This window comes from Nannospalax galili, unplaced genomic scaffold (assembly GCF_000622305.1).
Source record: "Nannospalax galili isolate Female #2095 unplaced genomic scaffold, S.galili_v1.0 scaffold2294, whole genome shotgun sequence".
Lineage (NCBI taxonomy): Eukaryota > Metazoa > Chordata > Mammalia > Rodentia > Spalacidae > Nannospalax > Nannospalax galili.
The window spans coordinates 65,248-83,514 of NW_008334953.1; the positions used below are offsets into that span (position 1 = coordinate 65,248).

The window sequence follows — 18,267 nt, forward strand, 5'->3', positions numbered from 1 at the left end:
CCCTTAAAAAATAAGATATGGGCTGGAGAGATGGCTGAACAGTTAAGAGCAGTGGCTGCTCTTGCAGAGGACCTGGATTCAGTTTTGAGCGCACACATGGCAGCTAACAAACAACTGCCTTTTAATCCAGTTCCTGAAGATCTGATGCCCTCTTCGACCTCCATGAACATTGCATGACATGGGTGCACTTACATACATGCAGGCAAAGCACTCATAACACATAAAAATTTTACAACATTAAATGAACCATTAAAATTATTTGTATATTCTTGATACTAATTCTCTATCAGATAGCTGGAAAAGATTTCCCATTCTTTGGGATGCCCCTTCTTTCAATTGACAGTTTCCTTTGCTATACAGAAGCAGTTTTAGTTTCATGAGATCCCATTTATTCATTGTTGGTCCAATTTCCTACACTAAGAGATCTGTTGAGAAAGTCCTTATCAGTGCCTATATTTCGAGCTTACTCCTTCCTTTTACTTTAGCAGTTTGAGAGAATCTGGTGTAATTTTGAGGTCCTTGATGCATTTGTAGTTGAGCTTTGTGCAGGGTGAGAGATAAGGATCTACTTTTATTTTTCTATATGTTAATATCCAGGCTTCCCAGAATCATTTGTTTACAGATTTTTTATTTCTCCAACTTAACTGTCAGCCTCTTTGTCAAAAATTAAGTATCTGTGGTCATGTGGACTCATATCTGAGTTCTCTATTCCATTCCATTGATCTATATTGTCTGTTTTGTGCCAGTACCACTCTGCTTTTATTACTCCATTTCTGTAATAGAAGTTGAAATCAGGTATGGCGATACCTCCCACATTATTCTTTTTGTTCTTTCTCCAACTTAACTGTCAGCCTCTTTGTCAAAAATTAAGTATCTGTAGTCATGTGGACTCATATCTGAGTTCTCTATTCCATTCCATTGATCTATATTGTCTGTTTTGTGCCAGTACCACTCTGCTTTTATTACTCCATTTCTGTAATAGAAGTTGAAATCAGGTATGGCGATACCTCCCACATTATTCTTTTTGTTCAGGATTGTTTTGGCTATCTTTGGTCTTTTGTGTTCCCACATAAATGTTCAGATTATTTTTTCAATTTTCTTATGCATTTCATACAGTATGTCTTAATCATATTTAGACCCCTCTCTCCATATGCATCTCTCCATATCCCCCTCTGGATTTTATGTATAATGTCACATAGGTTATTTCCTACCCAGTCAAGTTTTTGTTCCCAGATGACCCTCATTGTAATTTCATCCACTGGCATCTCATCAGCCTATCTAGAGCCATTCTCTTAAAGAAGATCAGCCATCAGTAATCAGTTACAAATAGTTCCTTGGCTAAGGTTATGGCCTGCAACCCATTTCTCCAGTTCTATGCTGTATTTTTGTCTGATTGAGTCTGTATGAGTCTTTTTCATGCTGTCATCATTGCTACAAGTTCACATGAGCAAGTTCCCAGAGGTCTGGAAAACTTTGTTTCCTTATGTTCATGCACCAACCCTGGCTCTTACCATGTAGTTTTTGTCTTTAAGTCCATTTATATGTTTTATTATATTTATTGATTTATGTATATATAACCATTCCTGCATTTCTGTAATGAAGCCGACTTGATCAAAGTGGATGATCTTTTTGATGAGTGTTGAGTATTTTTTCAAGTATCTTTGTACTTATGTTCATTAAGGATATGGGTCTATAGTTTTCTTTTTTGTTGTATCTTTACCTGGTTTTCGTATTATAGTGATACTAGCTTCTTAGAGGGGTTTGGGAGCTCTCCCTCTGTTCCTTTCCTTTCTTTTAATAATTTAAGCTGTATTGGTTGTAGTTCTTCTTTGACTGGTAGAATTCCGTTGTGAATCCATTTGGGCCTGGGTTTTTTTTTCAGTTAGATATTTTGTATTACTGTTTCAATTTATTTATTTATTATGGGTCTATTTAAGCTGTTGATCTCTTCTTGGTTTAAATTCAATGGGGTCCATGATTTTAGAGACCTACCCATTTCTTTTAAAATTTCAAATTTAATGGAGTATAGATTTTAAAGTATTCCCTTATATATTCTGGATTTTTTTTTTTTGGTGTCTGTTGTGAGGTTTGCCCTTTCATCTCTGATTTTGTTGCTTTGGAGTTGCTCTTTCTTTCTTTTGGCTAACTGCGCTAAGGGTTTGTCAATCCTGGTTAACCTTTCAAAGAACCAGCTCTTAGAGTCATTAATTTTTTTGTATTGTTTGTTTGTTTCTATTCTTTTGATTTCTGCTCTGATTTTGTTATTTCTTCTTGTCTACTAGGTTTGGGGCTGGTTTGTTCCTGCCTTTTCAGAGTCTTGAGTTGTACAGTTAAGTCATTTATATGTACTCTTTCTGATTTTTATTGTAGGCGTTTACAGCTATTAATGTCCCCTTACGACTGCTTTTAAGGTGTCCCAGAGGTTTTGTTATGTTGTATTCTCTTTTTCATTTAGGTCCAGGGATATTTTTCTTTCTTAATTTCTTCTTTGACCCATTTATGGTTCAGGAATGTGTTGTTTTATCTCCATGAGTTTTTGCAGTTACTAGAACTTCTTTTGCTTTTCATTATAAACTTACTGCACTGTGGTCTGATAGAATGCATGGAATTATTTCAATTTTTGTATTTGTTGAGTTTTTTTGTGTTCCATCATACGAACAATTTTAGAAAAGCTTGCATGGGTGCTGAATTGAAAGTGTATTCGTTGGTGCTTGGGTGGACTCTTCTGTAGATATCTCTTAGGTCTATTTCATGTAAGATGTCATTTAATTTAGATTTCTCTCTGTTTATTTTTTGTCCAGGTGACCTGTATATTGAAGATATTGTGGTATTAAAGTAAACTATTAATGAGTTGGGGTTAATCTCTTTTTTATAGCCCTGAATAGTGTTTTTATGAAATTCTGTGCTCCAGAGTTTGGTGCATGTATGTTCATGGTTGTAATATCTTCTTGGTCAATTTTTCCTTTCATTAGAATGAGATAACCCTCTTTATCTCTTCTAATTGGTTTTATTATGGAGTCTATTTTGTCAGATATTAGAGTTGCAGCACCTGCTTGCTTCTTTGAGTCATTTGCTTGGAATATTTTTTTCCTATTTTTTCATCCTAATGCATTGTCTATCCTTGAAAGTGAAATGAGTTTCTTGAAGACAACAAGGGTTTTCCTTCTTGATCCTTTCCACCAGCTTATATCTTTTGACAGGGAAATTCAGGCCATTGGTATTGTTATTGTTGAAGATATTTATTGGATACTGTCATTTTAATTCTTTATGGTTTAGGCCCTCTTTTGTGTTTCCATTAGTATAACTTTGTTTTCTTTCTGTATCCCTTGGGTATATTTATTCTATTCTTTGATCCTTTGTATTGCTTTGAGTATTCTCTGTAGGGCTAGTCTGGTGGACATTAGTTCTCTCAGCCTATTCTGTCATGAAAAAATTTCCATTCTCCTTTGACCATGATAGATAGCTTTGCCAGATAAAATATTCAGGGTTGGCATCCATGGTCATTTAGTATTAGGAATATTGTGGTCCAGACTCTTCTGGCTTTCAAAGAATGCATTGAGAAATCAGCTGTAATTCTGATGGGTTTTCCTTTATATCCAGCTTGTTTCTCTCTAGTAGCTTTCAGTATCCTCTGTTTTGTACATTTAATATTTTTACTATGTTATACCAAGCGCAGTTTCTTTTCTGGTCGTGTATAATGGTGTTCTATGTGATTCTTGAAAATTTGTAGGTCTTTCCTTAATTTAGGAAAGTTTCCTTCTATAATCCATTTGACAATCTGTTCAATGTTATTTGCCTTAGATTCTTCTCCATCCTATATGTCTATAACTTATAGATTTGGTATTTTCAAGCTGTACTACTTTTCCTGAGTATTCTGTTCAGAGTCTTTGCTTTTTAAAAAAAAATTTAATGTACTCCTTGCTTGAGGATTCTAGATCTTCAATGTCATCCGGTTTTGATACTCTGTTTCCAATTTCATTCATTCTGATTGTGAGATTTTCTCTTGTTTCTAATTGGTTTATTGATCTTTTCAATTCCTTGTTCATTTCTGTTTAGGTTTTCTTCACTATTTCTATCTTTTTTGTGAATTTACTTTTCACTTCATGAATTTTTCTTGGTGTTTCACTGAGCTAGATATTTGTTGTTCTTGGGCTTCCATCGTGTTTATGCCTTTCTTCTTTGAGTTGTCTGAGTTGTTTGTGTTTTCTTAAAGTTTTTTGATCATGTTTATGATTGTTCTTTTTTAAATTCTACATCCTGCAGTTCCACCTGGTGGTTCTTATTGTAGTGTACTTTGGTAGGACTAGTGTGTTTTGTTAGGAACATATTCTTTTGGCTTTCATATTATTTGTGTTTTTGTGCTGCCTTTTGGGCATATGGATGTTCTTTGTTGGTTATGTATCCAGAATATTTTCTATTTAACTTCAATTTGCTTCTTTTTATATTGATTATGTTGCTTGGTTGCTTTTTGTTCAGGTATGGAACAAAGATTGGTGCGTGCTTCAGATTCTTGCAGGGTAGTAGATTTGTCTGTGTGGATGGTGGGACAGGTTAGTAGGTAGGCTGGTCAGGTTAGTAGGAGGGCTGATCTGTGTCATCAGATCAGGAGATAGCATAATCTACACTAAGGAGTTGAGTTAGTCAGGATTAGGACCCTAGTCCAGGGATCTGAGGCAGAGGAATTGGGACCTGCCTAGTTCCAAGGCTGGCAGGGGACAGCGTGGGGGTATGCAAGAGGAATGGAATAGAGATGCAGTGAGTGGGATCTGACTTACTAGAGTCCTGGCTGGGCAGGTGTGTCTGGCTCCTATTTTTATTTGGGCCATTTGTTTGTTTGATTGTTTTTTAAGGTCTTGGTACAATCTGGATACTAACACTCTGTCAGATATATGGCTGACTCTGCACTGGATTGGTTGCTGCCTTTGTTATACAGAAGCCCTTTAGATTAATGAGGTCCCATTTGTTAATTTTTTACCTTAATTCCTGAGTGACTGATATCTGATTTAGAAAGTATTTTTCTGCACCTTTATCTGTAGGGTACTACCACTGTTTTCTTCTAAGAATTTAATTATTTCATATTTCACAGTGAGGTCTTTGATAATTAGGTGTTAACTTTTGTGCAGGATGAAAGTATAGATCTAATTTCATTCTTCTATGCATGGAGATCCAGTTTTGCCAGCACGATTTCTTTAGTGTACTGTCTTTCCTCACCATGTGTGTTCTCAGAACTTTTGTCAAATATCAGGTGGCTGAAATTTTGTGAAGTCATGTTTGGGTCTTTTATTTTTTTCATTGATTTGTATGTCGATTTCTGTGACAGTAGCACATTGTTTTTATAACTACAGTTCTGTAATAGAGTTTGAGAACTGGTATAGTAATCTCCAGAATGTTAATTATATAAAAGATTTCATTGAATCCATACCTTGTTGTTGGTAGGATGGTCATTTTCACACTATTAATTCTACCAATTGATGAATATTGGAGATCTTTCCATCTCCTTGGATCTTCCTCAATCTATTTCTTCAGGGACTTACAGTTTTCATGTAGAAATCCTTGATGTGTTTGGTTAGGTTTCATCCTAGATATTTTTGAGGCTATTGTGATTATGTTTCTATGAGGTTTTTCTCTGATTGGTTATTTTCTCTGATTGGTTGTTCATTAGGGATATGAGCCTATAGTATTCTCTCTCTCTCTCTCTCTCTCTCTCTCTCTCTCACTTTCTCTCTCTCTCATGTCTTTTCAAAGTTTTTGGATTAGAGGAATACTGGATTCATAGAAGGAGTTTGGGAATTATATCTCCATTTCTTTTTGAATAATTTAAGCAGTATTGGTTGTAGATCTTCTTTGACGGTCCAGTAAAATTCTATTGTGAATCCATTCAGACCTGGCTTTATATTTAGGAATCTTTGTAGTACATTTTCAATTTATTTATTGTCAGTCTGTCTAAGTGGTTGATCACTTCTTGGTTTACTTTGGTGGTTCCATTAAATTTAGAAATTCTTCCATTTCTTTTAGATTTTCAAGTTTAGTATCGTATATGTATTTCAAGTATCCCATTAGAATGTTCTGGATCTTTTCAGTGTCTGTTATGTTGTTTCCTACATTTGTCTCTGGTTTGGTTTAGGCAAACTCCTGAAGTCCTTGGGTGACTTTAAGGTGCCCAAAGCAGTGTTCAAAATTTGCATTTAGATTCCACAGCTTCACTTTTCCTTCTTCAGGTACTGATAGCTGCCTTGATAGCAGTCACTGAGGACCCCTTCCATGAAATCTCTACTGGTACCACTTTTTTCATTTTTCTGGCTGGAATCATTTTATCCACTTTGACTGGAGACCATTATGGTGGTAGTGCCTGCTTTAACTGCAGTCAGTGCAGCACCTGCAAGTCCAGCTGGATGTAAAGTTCTTGAATCTATTTGAAGAGGTTTATTGGAGTGTTGAACAAGTGAAATCTAGGACTGGAGAAGTGCAGATGCAGTGATACACTGTTCCTATTCCATTTAAATGCCAAACCATGTAACCCAAAAGTAGTATGGATACGGGGAGATTCCACACCCATTTGCATAGTGACTGCCCTTATTTACATTGACTAAAACAGTGCATAAGGATTCTTTTTTTCTGGCCTGATCCTTAGCAGTGGTTTCTATTTGACTTTTTGAGAAGTGCCATTCTGACTGGGATGAAATGGTATCACTGCAATTTGTGATAGCATTTCTCTGATGGCCAAGGATGTATAACTGAATGGGTTTATTTCTAGGCCCTTGATTCTATTCCAAAAATCTATATATTTTCATGTCAGTACTATGCTGTTTTGTTACTGTAGTTCTGTAGTGCAATTTAAAATCAGGCATTTTACCTCCATCATTGATAACTTTGTTCAGGATTTCTTTGGCAATATGGGGGATTTTTTCCCCTTCCATACAAATTTTGATATTGGGCATCGGTTATTTAAAAAACTGTCATTTTTTCACATCTTCACTTAATATTTTTACACTGAAGAAGAATTGAACAGTCATGCCATCTAGAAAGCCTCTGGGACAATAAAACTCTTTCTGATGAAGTAATTTCTATGGATTTTTCTGTACAATCTTAGAGTTGAATTTTTCCCTTTGTTTCTAATTAATGATTTCTGTCTCCCACTGGAGGTACACTGTGGTAATACACTCTTATTTGAATAGAAAAAGCACTAGTATTCACTTTGGGTTCAGTGTCTAGAGTCTGACAAACTGTATCAGTTTCCAAAAGAGTTTGAATCCAGTGAAGAGAAACAGTCACTCCACAGACCCCCAAAGCCAAGATGGTTAATTTGTGTGCACTGTTGTCTTTCTCTTGAAAGAAAGAACCTGGACGTTGAGGTTTTTCCCTCAATACAAACTCTAAGTTGTAGTGAGGCAGATACTAAATGAAAAATTGCCAAAGTTCTGTATATTCTTAAATTTCCATGGTGGAATTTTCTCAAATCCTATTTGTCCTAGATGTTGCTGTAAGACAGTATCTTCATGGAGAAAAGAGGGCCAAAGAATAACTATTGTCCAACTTGGTCCTAAGAACATAACTTTTTTTTCAGAAGTACCACTTTGGGGATATATAACTTAAATATATAACATATTAGAATAAATGAAATGTTAAGATGCATAGAAAGTCCAGATAACTTAAGTAAATACCAAAATTCAGGATTTGAAAAGTCAGGGAACCCAAGCAGTAGAAAATATCACCAAACACACAACCACACTGAAGTTAGCAATAAATTGAAAAGAATGATAGTATCAAACTTCTAATAATGTATTAAAAGAACCTTAACAAAACTAAAGTGACTAAGTGGGAAAGTCATTGCTAACACAAATTTAAATGAATTTGTACTTTTAAAATTAAAGAATTACTATGATGAGGCACTGGTAAAGATAACTGCTGCCAAACCTGATACCCTGAGTTCTCTTCATGGGTCCCATGTCTTGGAAGGAAAGAAAAGCTAGTGCCTATTGAAAATCACCCCATTATAGACTAAATCTGTGTCCATGTCCTCCAAAGTTTACATTGTGAAATGCAAACTCCAATATCATATTTCAGATTGGTAATTTTAGAAAACAATTCAATTATGAAACTGGGGTCCTCATGAATGTGATCAATGCCTTCTGGAAGTGAAAACCTTACAATTTGTGTGAGGAAATTAGGTGCTGTCAGTGTGTAAACCACAAGAGTGCCTTCACCAGAACATAATTTGATTACCTCAGCTATCACATGTTCAGCTTTGTGAGCTATGTGAAACAAAATCTGTTGTGAAGGTTCACAGTGTCTTATACCTATCAAGGCATCCCAAACTGATTGTGTAATATCTCTAGCTTTGGTGTCCTTGCACCCTGCTCCAAAAGTACTAATCTGTTTCCATACACCACACAGCAATTTAAAGGATAAAACTCATTAACAGGTGAACAATGACCACTATCTCCAATCTGTTCTGTAGTATGTTTAAGACACTGTTGGCCTGCAACAGAAAACACTCTTCTAATAGCTGATCACACTCTAAATGCTTCAATAAAGGACTTAGCTCAAAATTTTCAGCTGATATTTTATCTTTCCACATATTAAACTATGCTTGTTAAGTTTTTTTAACACAACAAATAAATGTAAAGATACTTATACACTGGGAAAGAATTCAAAATGACTGACAGCTAAGAAGAAAAATTAAAAAATAAAATATCAATAATAATAACCAATCCATGAATTGAGGAACTGCTAAATTGAACATATCCAAGACATTCTATCTTTTTAAACGGCACTCGCAACATCTGAACTCAAAATGATACAGCTGAAATAACACGATAGAAATTAAAACAAATACATCAAAAGTATATATTTATAATAAGTTAGTATATTAAAATTCCAGATTTTTTTCAAATACACTGGAAATTCTATTAAAATTGTGTTTATTTTTTCAATATTCTTAAAAAATTTTTTAATTGAATTTTTGTGTATTTCATAGAGAATATCTCAATCAATCTTAATCATCTTTATACCCTCTTTTCCACTGGCACCCTCTCATAGCCCCTCATTGGAATTCATGTGTTCTGTCATTTCTGTTCTATTGTGTCAAGGTAGTGTCCCCAGACGTTCTTCAGTGCAAGTTCACCTACTGAGGTCTAGTCAGCCTATCTAGAGTCCCTCACTTTAGGAAGATCAGCTCTTCCTCACCCAGCAGTAATCAGTTCCCTGCTCTTTTCAATATTCTTAACTTTATTGCTTACAATGTGTGTATACTTGCTTCTTTGACAAATTTTGTTTTATAGTATTGATTTAAGACGATTTAGGCTAATATTTCTTAGCAACTTCTCTTATTTAATTAAAACCCTTGCTATTTCTCCAGTTTTGCAATTTAGAATATGCCATAAGTCACACTGTGCTCACTGGGGTGAAGGGGACTGGTTAGAGAAAACTGTGTTCCTCTATAGAATCTCTAGTTAAAGATCCATTTATTCTCTCTTCCAGGTCCTAGAGGCTGAACATTTTTTAAAATGGAACCAAATTCCATCTTCAATAGTGGCAAGTTTTCATAGACATTTATTTCTCGGTTTCCCTGACTTAAATCTTAATAATGTTTCAGTTTGAAAAGTTGTAATTTTATTGTGAACACTATAATAACCTACAAATTCAAATATATTATCTTACTTATGTAAGGTAACTATGCAGTCTAAAGGAGTATACTCAAGAGGTCTCAAGTATTTTGAGGAGGACAGTTTTCTTACATCCTTCAGAAGTCTGTTTCAGTGCTTCTGAGGTTAGAATTCCACAGACACACTTTAAGTAACAAATACCCAAATCAAGCAGCTTCTGAGATAATTATGGCTGACTTAGGAGTATGAATTTATAAAACCCTTTCTAGAACCTTTGAATCAATGATTTATCTAAACCATGACATTATCTCTTTATGTACCATAAAGAATATATATATTGGAAATACAGAAAAAGCTGCTAATACAAAACATTTTGTGTATGTGAAAAGTCTTTTCTACATACTTACTGCTTTCCCCCATATAAAACTCTTGAATCAACAGCTATTTAATTGGACTTAAAGCCCTCTTGATGGGAATGAACTAATGGGTGACACTCTAAACTCAGTCAGACACAAGGCAGGAAAGGACACAGATCCTAGAGAAAACCCTATTTATTTGTTATCTCTTGACAATTGAAATTTCTTCCTATATGTTAAATATCAATCCTTATAGTTACAAACAAGCATACCATACACCACTCATCAAAGAAGCTTCTTGTTACAACAGATGGAGGCTACTGCAGAATTCCACAATGGCTCAGACACAGAGAATATGAGTCTGAGAGATGCACAGTACTAGTTGGCACATCTATAGTTGGACCTCTACAACTGAGTCTCATGGAACATAGGGGAAAAAGAGGTAGAGAGAAAACTAATGCATCCCTCAACCCTCACCAGTAAAGCTTCCTTAGACAACAGAGTGTAATGCACACAGAAGGCTACAACAGGCCAAGTCTTAAAGAACAACAGACTGTAGAGTGTATATCCTTGGGTAGGACTCCTATGTTGAACCTCACCCACACACAGCTCAGGGACCATTGTGGAAGAAGGTGCAGAAAGGTTGTAAGGGTCAGGTCTGGTGCATAAAGACAGGGAAGCAGAGGCTTTCAGGTTACTGGAAGCTTGCACATGTGAACTTGTAGCAATGGTGGCTCTGAACAGAGGACCCAGGCCAACCCAGAGGGGGCAAGAGAAATGAGTAGCAGGTGGCCCTAGACTGAGAACTATTGGGGACTGATTGCTACTGGGTGAGGGAAAAGCATGCCTGAAATATGATCTCCAGATGCGATGACTAGACTCCAGTGAACAAATTTACATTGAAGGACACATGGAGGCAAATGCTTGAATGGATAGGACTTAACAGGTATGGTGAAATACATGAGGTGCAGTGGGGGGATGGGGGAAGCATGGATGAAGGGGGTGTCTAAATTAAATTAAGAAATGTTTTATGAAATTACAAAATCTCTATAAAAAAAACTCATTGTGATCTAGTTTCCATAGAAAGTTGAAGGAAGCAGCTTTGATTTCCTTATTCCTAAGGCTGATGATTTCCTTATTTCCTTATCGATGGAGGCATCACAGAATAGAAAACAGTCATCCAGCAGTCCAAAAGTTGTGGGGAATCAGGAACTTGTTTCAAATAGGCAATGACAGCTGTGTCTAAAAATCTTGTATGACTATGAGATGGGGAATGCAGGTAGAGAAAATTTTTGACCTTCCTTGTGACAAGGGCATTCTCAGGACTGTGTTTAAAATGTAAACATATGAAAACCCTATGGATACTGAACAGAGAAATCCATACAGGACTCCAGCGTTGACACTAATGTCAATGTCGGCATGCATCATTGAGCAGGAAATCTTCAGTAGAGAGGGCACATCACAAGAACTGTGGCAGTGTTCTGAGCTACAGAAAGATAAAGAGAACGTACCATATGAATATAGGAACCCAAAGACAATTCCAAATAGCCAAGAGGCAGCTACCATCTTCACACAGACTGTCCTGTCCATGATGGCATCATAGTGTAGCAGGTAACAGATGGCCACATAGTGGTTGTATGACATGGCTGTGAGGATGGAAATTTCAGTTTCAATAAAGAAAACCACAAAGAAGACCTGACACACACATCCTGGGAAAGAGGTAGTGCTCCTGTGAGACAAAGAGCTGAGAATGAGTTTTGGGACTGTGACTGAAATGAGGCACACATCGACAAAGGACAAGTTCTTCAGGAAGAAGTACATGGGGGTGTGAAGACACTGGTCCACAGTGACAAGCATGATGATGAGAAGGTTCCCCATGAGGGACACCAAGTAAATCAGCAGAAACAGAAAGCCCTGGAGCACCTGGAGCTGCTTGCTGTCAGAGAATTCCATGGAGAAGAAATCTGTGTCCACAATGTGGTTGGCAATGTTGTCTGCTGTTTACCTACTGTGAGACAAAGGAAGGAAAAGACACATGTGGAGCTCATGCTGACATTACATTAGTGATAATGCATTTAAATTTGTGTAAGATGCAACTACTATGTTATTCCTATAAAACATGAACATTTTTTAGTCTCCTAAAAAAATTCATGGCCTTCATGAACTTCTCAATATGTCTCTTTCACAATGTATTACAATGATAGTAACATGGTAGAAGGTTTAGAGAGAAAATGTCAAACTATTTTAGTGGATTTAACATATATATGTATATATGTATATTTACATATACATATGCAAGTTCTTCATAAATTTAAGTGGACTTAACATAGATTTTTGCAAGATCTTCATAAAATTTATCCAGAATTCTTTTCTTTATAAATACCTGGAAAACAGTGAATTTGAAAGGATAATATAATCTGGATCGTGTTCTAATAGGTTATATTTCCAACATTAAGCTACAGGGTGAAAAATAGTTAATTTTCTTATAGGCATTATACACATGCACAAAGTGGGTTGGGGATGTATGTCAGTGGCAATGTGCTTGCCTTGAAGGCTCATAGCTCTGGCTTTGATCCACAATACTGCAACAATAAGCCAAATGACACAAAAACATTAAACAGTCAATTTATAATACTATGGTTATATATAATTACAGTGAGAAATATAGCAAGAATTCATCAATGAGAGAAGCATATATTTAGAATTATTATCCACTCCTAGCACCACTCAGTTGGGGGATGGAGACATGGCTCAGTGGTTAAGAGCATGGGCTGCACTTGCAGAGGACTTAGGCTTGATTCCCAGCACACACAGGCAGCCAAAAACATTCCCAAACTCCAGTTCCAGGGTGTCTGATGTCCTCTTCTCTCCTCTGTGGGTATGGCAGGTGTGTATTATGCTTACATGCATGCAGACAAAATACTCATGTACATAAAATAAAAATAAATAAAAAAATTTAACCAAGAATAAATACAATTGAAATGCAGAGTCAGAATTGTATGATATATCTATATCTACATCTATATTTATCTCTCTCTCTATATATATATATCATCTATCTTCTATCTATCACCTATCTATCTATCATCTATCTATCTATCTATCTATCATCTATCTATCATCATCTAGCTAGCTATCTAATTAGATATGTGAAATCAGGCCATAATAGTAAGGGGTGCATATAGAAGAGTAAGAGAGGTGTCTAAATATGATCAAAATATATTTTTAAAAATTCAAAAAAAATCAATAAAGACCAAAAATATGATGTATTTTTCTATAACACTTAAAATTTAATGAATTTTCTCTTACCCACTTATGCCTTAAATGAATAGCTTGAATTCTGTTACTAAAAAGAATCTTCTGTCTCTCAGATAGCCTTACATCTTTATGCTCATAAGAGCACTGGTCTAATTCTGTTTGTAGATGCCATTCTCCTGAGTGACTTGGATACCCCGCTTCAGCCCTGTATGGACATCACACCAATCCTTTCATCTTAGCACTGCTATTGCTCCCATATAGTGTATGTTGAGCCATGTCCAGAAAGCTTAAAATTTATTTATCTGCACACACATGAACAATGGGAGAAGGTGCTTTTCAGTCATCTGTATTTGCCCTCAGCATCTTTATTGTTCTCTATGAAAGATGTGTGATGATTCATTGTTGATTTTCAATCAAATTTTTACTAGTGTGGATGTTAGATCACCTCATTTTCTCTCATTGAAATACCATTAAACATAACTCTAGGAGTGGATTAAAACATGGTATGTAGTTATATTATTAACTGCAAATCTCAATAATGACCATTTAACAATCATACTAGAGAATACTGGATCAGAATCATAATCACAAACATATCAGAACTTTGAACTCTTCCAGTTTGGCTTCCAGGAATCACCTGAAACAGAAGATGTGAAAAAACCTCCCAATACATGGATATAAGGAATCTTTCTCTCCTGGGGGAAAAATGATCAACAGCCTTATTCAGCTGTGACTCCTGGCTAGATATGGCCATGGGTGAAATACTGGCCCCAGTGTTATGAGGATAACCAATTACTTTCTAATTAGACTGAATGTCCATACTACTTAAGGGAACACATGCCTGGTTCTGTAAATATGGTCAAGAAACCATGGTTGGAGAGCTCACAATGGTGAACCTATTGCTATTATTCTGCTAAAAGGACAAATTGCTCTCTAAATTTGTATCTTCCTTTTTTGGTATTTTTGAGACAAAATCTTCCTGTAGCCCCACCTGACATTGAACTTCTTATGTATACCACGTTTGCCCTGATCTCATAGAGATTTGCCTATCTCTGCCTCCTAAGTGTGAGGATTAAAGGTGTGCATCTTTCTACCCAGAGATAATTCAGGCTCTTGGATCTCATCAGAGAAGTTACAGCAATTAATGCTGAAACTCACACCTAGACAAGTTACAGAGAATATGTCAGTGGAGGGTATAGATAACAAATGGAACAGCCATGCCAGGCTCACTCTCAAAGGCTTGATTGTTTGCTTGCACAAGATCAAACTATTCAGCATTCAAGCATGGAGTGGGGAGAGGTTCATGAACTCATACTCCTAACTGAAGAGTTATGGATAGTTGATGGCTTCTGGAGAAAAGAGAGTCAGATTTTCAGGGGTGTGGTTTCTGGTAGGTCAAACATGGTCCAGTCAATGATCCCAAATCCAGCAGTATGTGGACATCAAAAATAGGAGCCTATGGGTCATTTTTTTTAAGCACATGATAAAGTTGTAGGAATGAGTAGGTGAGGCTGGGAGTAGTTAGGTACAAAAATTAGGAGTGAAGGTGATCGAAATACACTGCATGGAATCTCAAATGATTAAAAATTTAAAAACACATAAGTACAACAGTTATAATTTCAATTACAAAAATAGCATTGAATTTTTTGGTATAGTATCATACAAAAAAGTAGAAATCCATCATCAGAATTGGGGCTCTCCAAGGCATAATTAATTCTAACAATGAATTTAATTCATAAAGTTAAATATAAAATGCAAATTAAATCCATATAGAACTTAAATAATGTATCTCAAGAATACAGTTTTCAATCTAATGGTTACAATAGCTCTATTCTGGTTCTCTGTCTCCCACAGCTAACCTGCCACTTCCACTAAAGTGTTAAATCCTTTCTAGGAGTTTTCTGGTGCACAGTTTGGGATCTCTTATGTATAGTACCATATCATCTGCAAGTAGGGATAACTTGACCTCTTCTTTTTTATTAGTGCCTGTTTAGTTTCATTCTCTTGTATTATTGCTCTAGAAAGATTTTTAAACACTACATTAAAAAGGAATGGAGGTAGTGGATGCCTTGTCTGGTTCCTGATTTTAATGGAATGCTTCCAGTTTTCTCCATTTAGAATAATGTTAGCTGTGGATTTGTTGTACAAAGCTTTAATTCTTTTGAGGTGAGGTATATTCCCTCCTGTCCAAGTCCCTCTAGAACTTTTAAAATAAATGCATGTTCGATTTTATTAAAGTTTTTCCTGTATCTATTGAGATGACCATGTGATTTTTGATTCTGTAACATTTACTGACTTACATATATTGGACCATCGCTGCATCTCTGGAATAAAGCCCACTTGATCATGGTGGATGATCTTTTTGATGTGTGTCTGTACGTGGTTTGCATGTATTTTGTGGAGAATGTTTGCATATGTTCATTAAGGACATGGGTCTATAGTTTTCTTTTTTGGTTGTATCTTTACCTGGCTTTGATATTAGAGTGATGCTGGCTTCATAGAAGGAATTTGGAAGTTCTTCCTCTGTTTCTATCTTTTTGAATAATTTAAGTTCTGTTGGTTGTAGTTTTTTAAATGTCTGGTAGAATTCTCCTGAGAATCCATGTGGGTCTGGACTTTTTAAGTTGGGAGTCTTATGGGTCTGTTTAAGTTGTTGATCTTTTCTTAGTTTAGCTTTGGTGGTAACCTATATATAGATATTCATCCATTTCTTTTAAGTTTGCAAATTTAATTAATAAGGTATATCTTCCTAAAGTATTCCCTTTTAATGTTATGGATCTTTTGGCTGTCTGTTGTGATATATCACCTTTCATTTATGATTTTGTTCATTTGGATAGGATCTTTCTTTCTTTTGGTTAACTGGGCTAAGCCTCTATTTTTTTAAATTTTTTTCAAATTAAGAACTTAGATTCTTAATTCCTAGATGTTTTGTTGTGTTGTTATCCTTTCCAAGTAGTTCCAGGAATCCTTTTGTTTCTTTCTTAATTTCTTATTTGACCCATTCATCATTCAGGTGTGGTTTCTTTAATCTCCATGAGGTTGTGCAGTTAGTAGAGTTTCATTTCCTGTGGATTTTAAGCTTTATTGCATTGTTGTCTGATAGAAGTCATGGAATTCTCTTTTTCTGTATTTTTTTGAAGTTTTTTTTTTTGTCCCAGTATATGGTCTATTTTAGAGAAACTTCCATAGGTTGTGAGTAAAATATGTAGTCTTTGGTCCTTGACTGGAATATTTAGTGGATGCCTGTTAGGTCTATTTGATATGTGGTATCATTTAGTTCAGATTTTCTCTCTGTTTATTCTTGGTCCAGTTGACCTGTCTATTGGAGATAGTGGGGTATTGAAGTCCTCTGGCATTATTGAGCTGGGCTTAATTTGTGTCTCAGAGTCCTGTAGTGTTCTTTTTATGAAATTAGGTGCACCAGAGTTTGGTGTATATATATTCATGATTGTGATATCTTCTTGGTCAATTGTTCCTTTGTTCAAAATGAAGCGATCCTCATTATTTCTTGTGATTACTTTTAGTTTGAAGTCTATTTTGACAGATATTAAAATTGCAACACCTGCTTGTTTCTTAGTGTCATTTGCTTGGAATATGTTTTCCATTCTTTCATCCTAAGGTAGTGCCTATTCTTGAAAGTGAGATGAGTTTCTTGAAGACAACAAAAATATGAATTTTGTTTCTAAATCCATTCAACTAACCTTCATCTTTTAACTGAATTCAGTCTAGAAATTTTTAGTACTAAAGTTACTATTGAAAAATGTGCATTCCTTACCACCATTTTAATTTCTGTTTACATTTGTGGTCTAATTTTTTGTTTCCACAATTATACCTTCGTTTAGTTTATTTCTGTTGCCTCTTGTATACAGTCCTTCCTTTCTTCAGTCCTTTTTATTGCTTGAGTATTCTCTCAAGGCCTTCTTCAGTGGACATGATTTCTTTCCATATCATGGAAAATTTTTCTTTCCCTTTCATCTATAATAGTTTGACTTAATATATAGCATTCAGGTTTGACATCTATGGTCATTTAGAACTGGGAGTATATGGGTACAGGCTCTTCTGGGTTTCATAGCTTGCATTAAAAAATCAGGTATAATTCTGATAGGATTTCCTTTATATGTGCCATGTTGATTTTCTCTTCTAGCTTTCAATATTCTTTCTTTGTTCTGTACATTTAGTGTTTTTATTATGATATGCCATGGGGAGTTGGTTTCCTGGTCCTATTTGGTGTTCTATGTGCTTCTTTTACTTGTATGGATATGTCTGCCCTTAATTTTGAGATTTTCATTTCTATAATCCTGTTGAAGAGGTGGTCAATACCATTTATTTGGGATTCTCCTTCATCTATGTTTATAATTTAAAAATTTGGTCTTTTCCTGGTGTCCCACACTGTCTGTATATTTCATTCCTGTTTTAATTTTTCATACTCTTTGCTTGAGTGGTCCAGTTCTTCCACTTTATCATCCAACCTTGATTTTCTGTTTTTCATTTCCTTCATTCTACTAGTTAGACTTTCTCCTGTCCTTTCAAATTGGCTTATTGAGTTTTTGTACTTTTTTCATTTCAGGCTGAGTTCTTTAATATTTCTATCTCTCTTGTGAATTCAAACAGAATTTTAATCCCATACTCTTTTTATTCTTTGATCTGATTGTTTGTGTGTTCTTTAATTTTATTGAGTTCTTTGATCATGTTTATGATTGTTCTCTTAAATTCTGTGTCCTGAGTTACCTACAGGGGTTCTTGCTGTAGAACTCTTCTTCTATAGGACTGGTGGTTTGGTGGGACATATTATTTTAGTTTTTCATATTTTTTGTGATGGTTTGGGCATATGGATTTCCTTTGTTGCTTGTGATTCTGGTATTTACTTTCTGTTGAAATTTGATTCTGTTTGAATTATTGATGTACCTTGTTTGTTTTCTATTTGGGTCTGAAAAACTAGTTGGTCTGGGCTTCATTTTCTCTCCTTTGATTTTATATTGAAGGGATGAAATGTCTCCAGTCAGAAAACTCAGGCTCTCTCTAGAAGGGTGCAGCAGCCTTAGTTAATT

The 18,267-nt window shown here is 35.5% G+C and overlaps 1 protein-coding gene across 1 annotated transcript; it reads right to left on the reverse strand.

The window, feature by feature from the left end:
- Positions 1 to 11,203: 11,203 nt before the first annotated feature.
- Positions 11,204 to 11,914, reverse strand: LOC103731311 (olfactory receptor 14A16-like). The gene has a single exon (XM_008829682.1). The coding sequence runs from the start codon at positions 11,912 to 11,914 to the stop codon at positions 11,204 to 11,206; it is 711 nt and encodes a 236-aa protein (XP_008827904.1).
- Between the last annotated feature and the right edge of the window lie 6,353 nt (positions 11,915 to 18,267).